At 32.9% G+C, this 16,080-nt stretch overlaps 1 protein-coding gene across 1 annotated transcript; it reads right to left on the reverse strand.

Annotated features, from left to right (window-relative positions):
• Nucleotides 1-3,334: 3,334 nt before the first annotated feature.
• LOC126885362 (uncharacterized) lies at nt 3,335-14,482 on the reverse strand. Its single transcript, XM_050651920.1, has 3 exons — nt 14,220-14,482; nt 11,874-13,473; nt 3,335-3,526 (listed from the first exon to the last, which is right to left on the reverse strand). Exons 1-3 carry the CDS (start codon nt 14,480-14,482, stop codon nt 3,335-3,337), a joined length of 2,055 nt encoding a protein of 684 aa, XP_050507877.1.
• Nucleotides 14,483-16,080: the final 1,598 nt, after the last annotated feature.

Below are 16,080 nucleotides of genomic sequence, written 5' to 3' on the forward strand. Positions count from 1 at the left end.
AAAATCAGCATCTCTTAAACATTGTTTTACACTTAAATGTGCTTTTTCTATACTCACTCTATTCTCTTTTGAGTAATCATACCTATGATTGATTATGCTGCCAAGATGGTTGTAATTCTCTACTTGTTCAAGAGTTTTTCGTTAATTGTTAACCTTTTAGCGTTAGGCATTTTGTGATGATCTTGAAATCTTTTTAAATCTCAAAATATCGGTATCATCTGCATACCTAATATTGCTAATTGGCGTTCCATTGTTATTCCAGCAATTTCTCCCTCAATAATCCTTCTAAAAATTTCTTCAGAGTGTGCATTGCAGAGAAGTGATGATAGCACACAGCTCTGTCTCATCTCTCTTTTCGATTTTTTCTAATGTGTTTTCGTTAATGCGTACTATAATAGGGCTTTTCATGGATTGTCATTTGTTTCGAGCTTCTGTCATGTGTCATCTAATATTAATATATCTACGTCATACGTTATTGATATAGGTATACTAATGATACAAACTAAAGACGTATGACGTAGATATAATAATATTAGACGACACATGACAGAAGCTCGCAACAAATGACTGTGAATAAAAAGCCCTATTGCTTGTTATTTATAATATAGATTGTTTGATCTGAAGGTCACTGTAGTCTATTTGTTTTGCTTTTAAGACTTCCAATCTGTTTGTGACGGACTTTATCAAACGCCTTATTTTAATCTATGAAACATAAATATCTTAGCGAACATTCAAGAATCTCTGGAATAATACATCGAGAATGTAAAGAGCTTCTCGTGAACCAACAAAATATTTTTGTTTATAAATTTCTATCAAACAATCCTGCAACAATCAGCTGTGATGGTATACATTTTATGACTCTTTATGATACGTGCGCCCCCCATATGGGGGTGGCACTACCCAGCTAACAATGTTCGTATATATAACGTCAAACAAACGTCAACATTTTGGGAGAAGTTACGTCAAAAGTTACATCAAATTTTACCTAAAATATACGTATAAAAGTTACAGCGATATTACGTAACAATTTTACGTAACCTTTTTAACGTCACAAAAACGTCACTTTTTAGGAGAATTTTCGGTGTAAATAATATTTAGAAATAGGACTTAAAATTATTGTGTAAATAAAACCACATACATGATGCTGACACATTTATTAAATATTTGAAATAAACATTTATTATATATTTGACTTTTATGTGAGAGAAAGAGACAAAATTATTAATAGCTACTTTATATTACAATACATAAACATACGCTTAAAGTAATCTTCATTCGTAAAGTGAATATAAGGACTAGGCTGCTTCCCCATTTTTAGAAGATAGTTCCATACATTTCGTTTTTCAACTAAACTGTCATTGAATAGAATTCTATTTTGTTTATCCTATTTAGGGAAATAATGAAACGATAAATTACTATTAGGTACGCTTTATCCAAGAATAACATTGAGGCACACAACAATAATAATTCGATTTTTGCCATAACTCCATAAAAACAAACACGATTTTAATCACGGAAATGTAAGGTTAGGTATTAATAAAAGGTACGAAATAAAAACGCGATGGCGCTGCAATCTTAAACGAGATCTATACGTGTCTATATCTACCAAAAAGCCACGTGTTAGAGACGAATAAATTCATACGTATTAAAACCTACCAAAGAGCCACGTTTCAGAAACGAATAAATTTATACGTATAATATACGTATTAAAATTTCGTATCAGTAACGTCATTTTTTGATAGATGTTACGTAACAATACAAAAAACCTAAATTTAACGTTAATGTAACGTTATCTTGCTAGCTGGGTATGGAGTCATAATGATAAAATTTTGTTTGTTTGTTTGATGAAAATACCTACAATTTGCTGGTAATATTGTCCGACAAATTTTTAAGGGTAGGTATTCCAGTTGTCGGACGCACCAAAGTTTATAAACCCGTATATTTACGAAACGCACCCCCCCACCCGAAATTTTCCGAAATAGAAAAGTTGTCCGACTTGAGACAAATAACTGAATAAAACAAGTCTTATGAGGGAGGTAATAATTTTTCCACCTACCTCTACCGAAAGTATACTTTTCCTGACCTGATTATAGGGAGCAAACTCGTACTTTTCCCCTAGGGAGGAAAAGTAAAAGTGACGCCATGGTATGTCATTGATGAAATAACTTATTGACGCCCTATACAATATTCTATTATCTATTACGTAAGTATCTATACATTTTAACGTTTATTTATAGAGCACCCTGTATTTTGCAGAATGGTAAAAACACTAAATTGTTATTTTGATTTAACAATGTTTACATTAATAATTTGACTTATATTTGACAGTTGACAGTTATACTGTACCTACTTGTTAGTTTTAGTGCTCTAATAAATTTTGTTAGTTAGTTACATAAATAAATTATTTAAAAATGAAAAAATTACTTGATATTTGAGGAAGGTGGAAAAATCATATGTATAACATGAGAGTAAAGCGCCTTTTCCTCCCTCGAATGATTACTGCCCTCCGCTACGCGAAAAGTAGCACTTTCCTCCCTTGTTATACAAATAGCTATTTTTGTTTGGGCCCATGGTCTATTATGGCAAGTAAGCGAGTGAAAATCAAACGATATGTAACCAGACTTGCACCAATTGTAGGCAACTTACAGTACCTCGTAAATACATTATAATACCTTGTATGACTTGTATTTAATATTTTTCAACTATATCCTGCAATTTTACTGATTTAACCCTATATAGTATACGATAACGACTGACAGTAGTTAATATATGACCCAGGCGTCATGGTCAATAGGACTTTTCATTCACATTCATTTGTTTCGAGCTACTGTTAAATGTTGTATAATCCGTGTATATTAATATTATACACAGATTATACAACATATGACAGAAGCTCGAAACAAATGACAATCGATGAAAAGCCCTATGTCTTCGGTCATGAATAATTAGTAACTGGGTTCTGAACTGCGAGACGTAACGCGGCGCTCTGACCGACGCCAACCTAGACCTGACCGACACCGAAGTAGAAACCGGGTTTGTCTGTCTAAACGAATCTGAGGAAGATTTGTGTTTAATACTTTTCGACGAACCTGGTGAAAATTAATATTAGTTTCGTTGCATTTCAACTCGAGCTATCACAAATCTCCCTGACGAGAGGTGATACATCGAAACATATGTAGTGAGGCTCGAAATGAAAAGAATTGCAATCACGTACTTTAATTTTGTGTAAATTGTAAATGTATTGTCAAAATACAAGCTTATTTCTAACACCGTCCAATAGCTTCAAGCACGCATGCCTTTCTTTTCATAATTCCTTACTGGAATGATCCTGAACCTACAAAGGTTTCTCTTGGACCTTGTATTGCCAACAAATCTGCTCATTCATTCCCACGTCCCCTTCATGACCCAGCATCAGTATTAAGGGCACTTTATTATATTTTACCCAGTTGTCGAGGAGATCTTTGCCGTTCGTCACCAGTTTTGATTTGGTGAGTGGATTCTTTACTGCCAGAATAGGCGCTTGGCTCTGTGTGAACCAGATAAGTCCCCGTTAATTTTGGCTTCCAATTATAGTTGCATTTTAGAATGGTCATAAAGGCTACCGCCGAAATATATAATTCCAGCGGAGACCTGTGAGATCCTCTAAAGATGCCGTTCCTATACTATTCAGTGCTCCCGTTATATTTAGAAAAGCTTGTCTTTGTAGGGTGGTGAAAGGGATCCCATACTTATGATTGCAATTCCCCTTTATTCGTCTTGACTTGCTCAATTGTTAGTTTTATCCAACACAATGTATCATCATCATCGTCAGTGGCGTTACAACTCTTTATGAGCCAGAGCCTTCTTCAGAACAATTCTCCATTCGCCCCTGTCTCTGGCAACTCTTCCCCATGCTTTAATTCCAATAGATTTTAAATCATTTTCTAAGTTGTCTTTGTGCCTAAGTCTTGGCCTTAGTCTTGCTCGTTATCCTATCGGCCCTCTTCTGTCAAAAACTTTTCTGACTATTGCATCTTCCTCTCGCCTGATTACATGCCGTATCCACTAAGGCATGCTACCTCAATGAATTTTACTTTAAGTTCTCCAAAACTTCCATACAACTCAAAGTTGTAACGCCTGCGCCACAAACCTTGTTCTTTTTTCCCTCCATATATTCTTAGGATTTTTCGCTCAAAACTTTTGAGCAGTTCTTGGTCATTCTGTGTAAGTGACCACAGAGCCCGTTTTACTTCAAATTAGGCCCGAGACACTACACAATTCTCGGGCCCCTAAATATGATTTAATAATAATAATAACTTTTTAAATGAATTAATTATTTAATAGATATCGCCTTCCGAAAGTGAGATGCTCCGACTGTTACTGCTGCTAAGGGGTGCTTAGGTATTACATACACTCGCTTAAAGAATATTTCGATTTAAATTTTTTGCAGAGATTTTTCCTTTTACTGATCTTTTATTTGGCATTTTACAGAAGTCAAATGGTATTGCATTTTGTATAAGACAAATTGATGACTTTATTAATACGATAATTTAAAAAAACGGGAGCAGTTTAAAAATATTTGGAATAAAACTGAAAATATGGGGTTTGAACATGAAAGAAAAATAATGAAGATTGATAATGCCGGAGACAGAGAGACAGAGAAAACAGAGGAAACAGAGAGACCTTTTGATAATATTCTACAACAAATGAATTCTAGCTTTCAAAATTTTAACGATTTAAAATTTGTCGAATTAGGTATATATAATCTTAATATTTCTAATTATAATTCATCAAAATTTCCCACAGAGGAATTTATTTCACTACGATTAAATAATGAAACTTTTTTGATATCCCAGCTTTGCATTCTCAGTCAAGTCTCGTTTATGAAACAACTGACATTAGTGATGATAAAGAAATACCCAGAAATCTGGGATTTCTTTATAACTACTGGTTTAAAAAAGTCACTGTGTAAAGTGGTCAAGTTGTGTGAATTAGTACTAACTATCCCAACCACAAGTGCATCAGTTGAACGAAGTTTTTCAGTATTAAGATGCATTAAAAGTTTCAAATTAAGAGTTTAAAGAAAGAAATTGAAAAAGACTGCATTCAACAATTATCCGAAGTTGATAGGAGAATAGACCTCGAGTATAAATAAATGTCACATGTGAATTGCATAGTGTAGAATTCCTTCCCTCTCGTCTTCACTGCAGCATCCATTTGACTTGCAAATTGTAGAAGTCTTGGAGGTGTCACCAGGAAAGTGTACCAATAAGTTTTCAATTTAAAAATCTTTTAGTAATGTTTTTAATATTTTTCAATATTATTAATTTACTATTAGGATTGAAAACTACTTCGTCTTTCAATGCCAGATGGCCCTAGCCACCTACTATCATCACTTCGGTTGCAATGGGTGGGAAAAGCTCTCGATGCGAATCAGTTAAAATATGGAGAACAGTGCCTACGTTCTTTCCGATGAGGCTCCAATAAGAGCCGAAAATCGCGATTAAAGGGACTGGACTGCACTCCGTATTCTAATTGAAAAGTAAGATTGTTTTGCCTTCGCATTGCAACTGAATAAGAATGGTATACATTTTTATTTTATAGTCGTATTACTCCGTAGAGTAACTAGGTGCATTTTTCCGTTGGAACTTTACCAGCTGCAGACGGGGGATGTGAATTGCATAGTGTAGAATTCCTTCCCGCTCGTCTTCACTGCAGCATCCATTTAACTTGCAAATTGTAGAAGTCTTGGAGGTGTCACCAGGAAAGTGTACCAATAAGTTTTCAATTTAAAAATCTTTTACGTTGAGTCCGCGAGTCTTTACCCGTGCGTTATTAATACCTGAAGAGATAAAACACATACTTTTTATCTAGCATCATTCTCTTCCTCGCATGAAACTCATGACAAACCAGCTGCCGTTTGTTATTAAGTAACAACACATGTTATTTTTATGAACCATCTAGACTCAGTGCATAGGGCTTTTCATTCACAGTCTTTTGTTTCGAGCTTCTGTCATGTGTCACATAATATTAATATATCTACGTCATACGTTATTGGTATTTACAATGATACAAACCAAAGACGTATGACGTAGATATATTAATATTATGTGACACATGACAGAAGCTCGAAACAACTGACAATCGATGAAAAGCCCTATTGAAAAGAGATAGGTACAAAAAAAGACGATTCGGTATGTTTTCATATTTTAAGCACAATTTGTTTGACGTTTCTGCTTTGTTTACTTTTGTGGCTGTCAGTCAGTTGAATTTGTGCGTTTTTGTCGAATTTTTGTGTTTTGAAGTTTCTTTATATTACACAAACAGTTGTTTTCACAACTAATTTTATATTGGGCTTTGAAATTTTAAGGTAAATAATTATATTTTGGCAATTAATATTTAAAACATACAAAGCTAACGTCATTCACACAGTAAAGAAATGATTGTGTTTAGATTTCCGTCACAGTGAATAAAATAACAAAAATAAAATATGTTATTAATTTTTTTTATAAATTGTTTATTTATTTATAAATTAATAATAATAAAAGAATTTATTAAGCTACTTCAAATGTAGCTGTAATTCTGCACAAAAATTTTGAAGCAAAACTTACATTTGACATTCTATATATTTGATAACGTCAAATTTTATATTAAAACCCGTAATCGGAACAGTAGCCACTTTCTGTCAGTTGTTGTTGCGTGAAATAGATTTCCGACTTATTTCGTATGCTTTAAATGATGACGCACGGGTAAAGACTCGTGGACTCAACTGTAGTAATGTTTTTAATATTTTTCAATATTATTAATTTACTATTAGGATTGAAAACTACTTCGTCTTTCAATGCCAGATGGCGCTAGCCACCTACTATCATCACTTCGGTTGCAATGGGTGGGAAAAGCTCTCGATGCGAATCAGTTAAAATATGGAGAACAGTGCCTACGTTCTTTCCGATGAGGATCCAATAAGAGCCGAAAATCGCGATTAAAGGGACTGGACTGCACTCCGTATTCTAATTGAAAAGTAAGATAGTCTGAGCTGATTATCGGAGAATAGGGTATTTTTGGGAAAAGTTATTTACCAGCAATTTTATTGCTGGAATCGAAGCTTATGACTATATATATTAATAATAAAGGTATGCAAAGTCCGCATATAGTTTGCTACTTTTTTTATTAACAAAATGGCGCCCCCAAATCGTGTTTTTTTCAATTTTTGCTCGATAACTCCGAACATTTTAACTCAACACCAAAAACACCCTAATAAAAATTCACCGAAATTAAATTCTGCATATAGACATGTTTTTCCCGATCTGCTCCGACGAAAAGTTTCCTCGGAAAATGCGGGTTTTCCCAACAAAATCTTTAAATTTCAAATAAAGTTTTAGATAAGAAATTATCTACCAATAGTTAAATATCTCGGTGACATAAAAGTTTTCTTGGTTTAGATTATAGTTTCAGAAGCCGGTGAAAATTAAACGAATATTTTAGCAACAATTCAATTGTTAATTAATAATTTACGGTCGCAATAATAACCAAAATAATTATGATACACTGTTCAAACTTTGAAATCTTATAAATATAAGATGCCTGTTTAATATTTTGTCAACAAAATATAAATTTTTAATTTTTTTGAATAATCTTTAAATGTTTAAAAAAAATAGTTATAAACAAATTAACGTTTCTCAGAAAGTTTTTATTATATTCTAATTTAAAAAAATAGGTAAAACGCGTATTTCAAAGATCTTGAAAATGAATGCTTTAAAACTTTTTTGCAACCATTTTCAAAAAAGTTATGAAATAGCAAAGTAAACATACGATTACTATGTTGTTTATATATTTTTTTAATTCTTTCAAAGCGTAAAAGTGAGTTTAAAGTACAAGCTAATTACTTACAAAAAATATCGATTATTAGTTTAATGGTTACATTTTAATTTAAGATTATAAATATTTTTTTTTGTAATTTACACGCGCGAAAGCAGACTAATACAGTACCGTAGCTAATAACATTTTCACTCGAAGCGACAACCGCCCGCGATGTACGGTAGTTAATAAATAAAATTAAGCTTCGGCTCTGTATCAAGCCTGTTTTCGCGCTAAAAATTACAAAAAAAAACATTTTTAATCTTTGATTAATATATAACCATTGAACTAATGTTTGATATTTTTTTAGAGTAATTAGTTTGTACCATAAACTCATTTTTAAGCTTTGAAACAATTAAAACAAATTATAAAAAACGGAGTAATCGTATGTTTACTTTGCTGTTTCATAACTTTTTTGCAAATGGTTGGAAAAAAATATTAAAGCATTCGTTTTCAAGACCTTTGAAATACGCATTTTAATCATTTTTTTAAATTATAATATAATAAACAATTTCTGAGAAATGTTAATTTGTTTATAACTATTTTTGTTAAACATTTAAAGATTATGCAAAAAAATGAAAAATTTATATTTTGTCGACAAAATATTAAATAGGCATCACATCTTTATAATCTTTCTAAATTTAATCAATGTTTCATGATTATTTTAGTTGTTATTGCGACTGTAAATTGTTAATTAAAAATTGAATTGTTGCAAACATATTTGTTTAATTTTCACCGGCTTCTGCAGTTATAATCTATACCAAGAAAGCTTTTATTTCTCAAGTTATTTAATTATTGATACATAATTACTTGCCCAAAAAATTTGTTTGAAAATTAGAGATTTTGTTGGGAAAACCCACATTTTCCGAGGAAAATTTTCGTCGAAGCAAATCGGGAAAAACATGCCTCTATGTAGAATTAAATTGGGGTGAATTTTTATTTTAGTGTTTTTGGTGTAAAGTTAAAATTTTCGGAGTTATAGACCAATAATTGAAAACAACACGATTTGGGGGCGCCATTTTGTTAATAAAAAAAGTAGCACACTATCTGCGGACTTTGCATAGCTATATTATTAATATATAGGATCATAATATTCGATTCCAGCAATGAAATTGCTGGTAAATAACCCTTCTTTGTACTTTACTAATTAGACCAGCGTATTATAACTATTTTTTTTTCAAAATTTAAAGATTATGCAAAAACGAAGAATTTATATTTTGTCGATAAAATATTAAATAAGCATCTCATCTTTATAATCTTTATAAGTTTGATCAATGTATCATGATTATTTTGGTTATTATTGGGATCGTAATTTGTTAATTAACAATTGAATTGTTGCTAAAATATTCGTTTAATTTTCACCGGCTTCTGGAATTACAATCTATACCAAGAAAGCTTTGATCTCACTAAGTTATTTAATTATTGATTAATAATTACTTACCTAAAACTGTATTTGAAAATTAGAGATTTTGTTGGGAAAACCCGCATTTTCCGAGGAAAATTTTCGTCGGAGCAAATCGGGAAAAACATATCTATGCAGAATTTAATTGCGGTGAATTTTTATTTGGGTGTTTTTGGTGTAAAGTTAAAATCTGTGGAGTTATAGAGCAAAAATTGAAAAAAACACGATTTTCGGGCGCCATTTTGTTTATAAAAAAAGTAGCACACTATCTGCGGACTTTGCATACCTATATTATTAATATATAGGATCTTATAATTCGATTCCAGCAATAAAATTGCTGGTAAATAACTTTTCCATGAATTTTGCTAATTAGCCCAGAGTAAGATTGTTTTGCCTTCGCATTGCAACTGAATAAAAATGGTATACATTTTTATTTTATAGTCGTATTACTCCGTAGAGTAACTAGGTGCATTTTTCCGTTGGAACTTTACCAGCTGCAGACAGGGGATGTGAATTGCGTAGTGTAGAATTCCTTCCCTCTCGTCTTCACTGCAGTATCAATTTGACTTGCAAATTGTAGAAGTCTTGGAGGTGTCGGCAGGAAAGTGTACCAATAAGTTTTCAATTTAAAAATCTTTTAGTAATGTTTTTAATATTTTTCAATATTATTAATTTACTATTAGGATTGAAAACTACTTCGTCTTTCAATGCCAGATGGCGCTAGCCACCTACTATCATCACTTCGGTTGCAATGGGTGGGAAAAGCTCTCGATGCGAATCAGTTAAAATATGGAGAACAGTGCCTACGTTCTTTCCGATGAGGCTCCAATAAGAGCCGAAAATCGCGATTAAAGGGACTGGACTGCACTCCGTATTCTAATTGAAAAGTAAGATTGTTTTGCCTTCGCATTGCAACTGAATAAAAATGGTATACATTTTTATTTTAAATGTCATATTATTGAAAGTTGTGTGTTGTGGAAAATGCCTCGGAATATAATTTTTTTTTAAATAGAATTCTTCTTTAGGAAACCAAGCCCGGTGCGAGGACTCAAGGCCCGAGCTAGCTGTACAGATCAATGATAGGTCACTAGTCACTAGAAATAGCGGGAAGATAGATAGATTTATTTATTTAACTACTTTACAAAAAAAAATTGTTTGTAGCAAGTCAAAATTACAAAGTCAAAATAAGGAATATAAAAATTACAAGGTATATAAAATCACAAGGTATATAAAACAGAAATATAAAACACAACTTATAAATATGTATCACAAACAAGAATATAGATTAACAAAAAATATTTTGTGTCACGGTAAGCATTTCAGTAGATGTTCTGCAATGAGTCATATATTCTTCCGAGCAATAAAAGCAATGTTTCAACAGATACCTTTTTATTACTTTTTTGAAACTGTTACAGCTTAGCTGTTTAATATCTTTTGGTAAAATATTGTAGTAGTTATAATTAAGACAATTTTTATCTGAAAGACGCAATCTAGAGCGATTTGTTCGTAAATAGTGAGAGTATCGCGTATTGTGAACGTGAACATCAGACTGCTTTGTTAAATGGGACCTTTTTCTGTGAATTTCAGTCAGAACTTGATATATCAACAGAGTAGGTAGCGGCATAATTTTTAATTTGATGAAGAGAGGTCGGCAATGTTCCAGATAACTAACCCCTGCTAAAATCCGGATAGCTTTCTTTTGCATCCTGAAAATTTGAAGAGCATTTGTTGAATTGCCCCATAAGATTAATCCATAGCTTAGGTGTGAGTGAAATAAAGAAAAATATGTCACCTTCAATGTCTCAAAGTTGACAACCCTTGCTAGTTGACGAATAAGAAACAATGAACTAGACAGCTTCGCCTTTACTTGTGAAATATGAGCCGACCAGTTCAATCGATTGTCTATGGTTATTCCTAATAGTTTAGCAGTGTCTTTGTCATCTGGATCGCCATGTAAACCACTTGCAGATATAATCAAGTCCTGCGTTTTTTCAGTATTGAGTTTTAGTTTGTTCGCAGCAAACCATGTGCTAGATTTATCAGAGACTTCCTCGTAAGCCATTTTTAAATCCTCATTTTTATTACCTGATATTATGTATGTCGTATCATCCGCAAATTGTACTGATTTGTACGGAGATATGAAATGAGGCAAATCGTTGACATATATAATGAATAAAAGAGGTCCCAAGACCGAAACTTGTGGGACTCCATGTTTTACGGGTCGAAAATCGGAGAGATAAACTTTAGACACTACAGCCTGGTGTCTACCACATAGGTACGAAGAGATAAGCTTAAGAGGGATACCTCTGATTCCATAATAGTTTAATTTGTGGAGCAAAATGTCATGTGAAACGCAGTCAAAAGCCTTCGACAAATCGCAGAGAGAAATTGCTATGCGATTGCCACGTTCAAGCCCCTCAATCACCTCGCTCACAATATTATATACCGCGTTTGTAGTAGAACGAGCACTTCTGAATCCATATTGCGAGTTGCTAAAATAACTTTTAGACTCAAAATAAGAATATAATTGTTGTTTGATCACCTTTTCAATCACTTTCCCGAATGTAGAAACAATGCTTATGGGTCTGTAATTGTCAGCTTTCGAGGAATCACCTTTTTTATAGATAGGTAGTACCTTTGAGTACTTTAGTGCTTCTGGAAATACTCCAGTTGATAAAATTAAGTTAATAAGATGAGTGAAAGGTGTTAAAACTATTTGGTAAGTTTCTTTTAAAATTTTGCTATTAATTTCGTGAACGTCCTTACAATTGGAATTATTAAGAGATTTAATTATTTGAGAGATCTCATCTTCCACAACGGGTCGGAAACAAAAGGACTTACTCGGGGAAGGATAGTTTCTGTAACTGAAGAGGATATCGTTATTAATAGTGGGAAGGGATGTAATTATATTCTCTGCGATTGTAATAAAAAATTGATTTATTTCGTCTGGAGATAGATCTGGTTGTACCGAACTGGATCTTGTATTGCCTCTTTCGAAGTTTAATATTTTCCAGCAGTCTCTAGGTTTATTATTGGAGTTAGCAATAAAACCAGAGTAAGCCGACTTTTTAGCATTTTGTAACTGCCGATTATATTCATATTTTTGTTGTTTATATAGTTTGAAAATATCGGGATCCTTAGTGACATCTGCAATGTGTTTAATGAGAGAAAGATTAGATCTGTAAGACCTTAATTCGTCATTAAACCATTGCACGGGTGTTATTTTAGCAGTTTGTCGTACTTTTTTTAATGGAAAAAACTTTAATATTAAGTTGTTATAAGTTTCAGTTAAAAAGAACATCAAGACATCGGGATCGTTATTGGTGTCATAGAAAAAGTCCATCTTTGTACTAGCTAGTGCATATTTAAGCTTCTGCAAACCAGAAGAAGTAATAGACCGTTGAAGTGATTGATTAGTGTCAACAACTTTAAGATCAGAATCAATAGATATAAATTGTGCTCGATGGTCAGAGAAACAAGGTTCAAATACGCCCACCCTGTAGATATTTTCAGAAAAGTTAGTCATAATGTTATCGATGCAACTACTGGATTGAGATGTGATTCTAGTATAATCGTTTATCGTTATTTCTAGACCAAAAGACATTAACAGATTTTGAATATCATAAGAAGAGTCAGATTTAATTTTAAAATTTATATTAAAATCCCCAAGTATAATCAGTTTGTCTGCTTTGTTAAGTAAGAATGCTATAACATTCTCAAAATTCACCAAGAACAAGTCACAGTCACCATTACCTGATCTGTATACAGTTAAAACATTGGTTCTCATTGAAGGTATATAAATTGCACAAAACTCTGAAGTTTGCTCTACGTTATATTCATTTAGATTAAGAGAAGAGTACATAAGATTTTCTTTTACATAAATTGCAACGCCACCTTGCTTCTTTTCAACCCTACAGAAAAAGTTAGCTAGTGAAAAGCCGGAGATGTTAATTAATTTTAGATTTTCTTCAGTTTGCCAGTGCTCTGAAAAACATATGACGTCATAGAACTTTTTATCCGCAAGAAAAGCATTGATCATATCGACTTTATTTGATATACACTGTAAATTGACATGAAACATGCTTACCGTGCCTTGTTGAATTAGGTTATTTTGAAAATTTGATGGAGGGTTAACGGTCGTTTCTTCATCCTTCATTTTATTTGAGTATGTGTTGGACGCTTCACAAAAAACCTGCTTACATAAGAGCCTACGGGCCATAGTTTTGGGTCCATCGCTAAACCAAAATGTTGTTCAAAAATTGAGACTTTAAAGGATGAATATATGTTGGGATGCTTAGCCGTTAAGGACGTACATATCACTTCTGGAAAGTGTTTTTCTAACATCTTCTTAAGATTATCTGCCGTTGTATGCTGGTTTACCCTAGTAACATGAAGATGACTAAATTTTGGGACACCACTGATTTCAGAGTTTTCATTATTGCCAATAACAATAGGTCCATTCCTTCTTTTATACCTAACAGTTTTCCATTCTTGCCCATTATTATTTGGAACTGGAACCGAATTTTTACTCTCAGTATTTATCAAATTCTCATCGTTTGTTAAATTAATGATATCTGAACATTTTGCCTCCGTTTGTATTCTTAAAATATCAGCTGATAATTGTTTATTATTTTCGATTAAGGAAACAACTTGTTTATTTTTATTGGTACTATTTTTAAATAGAGTTTTTGTTGGGGAACTCCTTTCTTTATCAACAACTAGACTTTCATTTACAGCAACATTTTTTGCGGGTGTAGTGTTTTCGTTTTTTGGATATATTTTACTGCTAGACTGTTTCGGTCGTTCAAAATTTGGGTCTCTGTTTGAATGGTTGATTGAATTCGTATTTTGTTTTGTAGATGGCGACTGATCAGCTATTTGCATATATTTAAATAAATCTAGTTGTTCCTTCAATAAATTTATCGTAATTTGTTGATTTGATATTATTGTTTCATTCTGATTAATAATTTTCTTTAAGTACCTTATTTCAGTTTGTCTCGGATCCTCATCGTCAGCCTCACTATCCAAGGTTTTGTTTGGTGGATCACTTAACCTCACACTCTCCTCACAGCATATAACTGTCTCATCATCGATATATTTGATCGATTTTAGTTGCTTCAGGCAGCCACTATGGGATAACGTTCCACAATTCGCACATAATAGACCACTTTGTGCAACTTTATAACACTTTTTACAACACTTAACTTCCGAGTCGTAAACACGACCGTTCTTCTGAGGCGCCATTTTTCTTTTGAACGAACGGGAATAGAGTGTGAGTCCTCACGCATTGATCGGGGTAGGATTTAGTGTGTGAGTCCTTGTACCCAGGACGTCTCACATAAGCACTTTGCTGATAGAGAGCCCCTGCGCATCAGAGTGTTATCAGCTGGGAAGTGGCTCGACCCTCGACCCTTAAGAAAATATTTTTATATCCTTATTGAATCGCTTCCCCTTTCGAAAAAGTCACCGCACGCCATGTGTCATTTCCTTTTGTAAATAATTTGGTTGTTGAACCATAAAAGAATATACCGTTCTTGGAGAAAAACTTAATGGTTGCTATTATTCGTTGAAGAACGTTTCTCCAATGTTTCTTGTCTTCTAAATATCATTTTTTCCTTAATGTTACAATTTGTCCTGCTGCACTACTTCTCTTGACTAACTAACCAATCGATAAAATATGTTAATGTGATCGCTTATGTTGAATAACTGTCCTGTTGATATTTTTCCAGTTATTACACCCATCGGAAGTTAGAAGAACAATAAGTTTCCAGTAATATTTTTTATTTCCACGGGACAAGCCTCTAAACTTATCGATTTGTATCCCGAGTGACACTTTGACAGACTTAATTGACAGAAATTATGTCAAAGTGTCACTAGAGCAAAACAAATCGGTTATTTTTAAGAGCTCGAGAGTAATTCGGTAAGAATATTTCATGAATAAAACTGTCTTTTTAAATCATTTTAACTAATATTTTATTGATATCTGCACCTGAATACTTGCTAAACCTGTTCATGGTGTTCTCTTTGACAAGTTAAAAAACATTAATTGTCATTAATGTCACTGAATGTTCATTTTTGCGTCGCAACGAAGGGCATCTAACGACATACGTGACGACGGGAAATTATCGAAAAAAATTACCACTGTAATTTATATTTTTATAGCTTTCTATTGGTCAGAATCTCTATAAATGAAATAATCGTGGAAATCAGTTTACAAACGTAACAATAAACACGGCTATATACATTTAGGACTAACCAGTCGCAAAGAATTTTCCCCCGTTAACTTACATTTTATAAAAAATCGCACTTTACAAATGTCTGCCTTTATTCGCTTTCTATAGGAGATAACTGAGGTGTAGTTGTGACAGGTGAAGTCTCTTGAAAATCTTTCCGGGTAGCATTAAAATGTGGGCCCGAAGTGATAAAATAGGCCCTGAGTGACCAAGTTTCTAAACCATATGTTAGCACTAGTCTTATTAGTGTTTTGTAGACAGTCAATTTAATTTTTCTAGGTATTTCTGAGTCCATTTGTCTTCTTAAGCCATAGTCACACTTATTGACAAGCACTATTCTTCTTTTAATTTCTTCACTGACATTGTTATCTTTAGTTAGCAGCGAGCCTAGGTATATGAGTGTGTTGACACCTTCCAGTTCTAGGCAGGGGCGGCCCGTCGGGGTAGGCAAGGTAGGCGCCGCCTACCCTCTTCAAATGTAGTACAATAATATAAATTATTAATATAAATTACTTATTTCAAAATTGTAATTTATAAATTTTGACACAATATCTACAATAAAATAGCAAAAATTATCCAAATTATTTTTAAAAATATCCAAAAAATTTT

The sequence above is a fragment of the Diabrotica virgifera genome, chromosome 5, assembly GCF_917563875.1.
Source record: "Diabrotica virgifera virgifera chromosome 5, PGI_DIABVI_V3a".
Lineage (NCBI taxonomy): Eukaryota > Metazoa > Arthropoda > Insecta > Coleoptera > Chrysomelidae > Diabrotica > Diabrotica virgifera.

Bases quoted from the DNA above. Each gene is read 5' to 3' on its own strand.
- LOC126885362 (XM_050651920.1), bottom strand. From the start codon at position 14,482: ATGGCGCCTCAGAAGAACGGTCGTGTTTACGACTCGGAAGTTAAGTGT. The intron at 13,474-14,219 runs GTACTTAAAGAA...ATTTTGGTTTAG, and splicing joins CCGAGACAAACTGAAATAAG to CGATGGACCCAAAACTATGG. The intron at 3,527-11,873 runs GTACTACCTATC...TGGTTCACACAG, and splicing joins AAGCACTAAAGTACTCAAAG to AGCCAAGCGCCTATTCTGGC.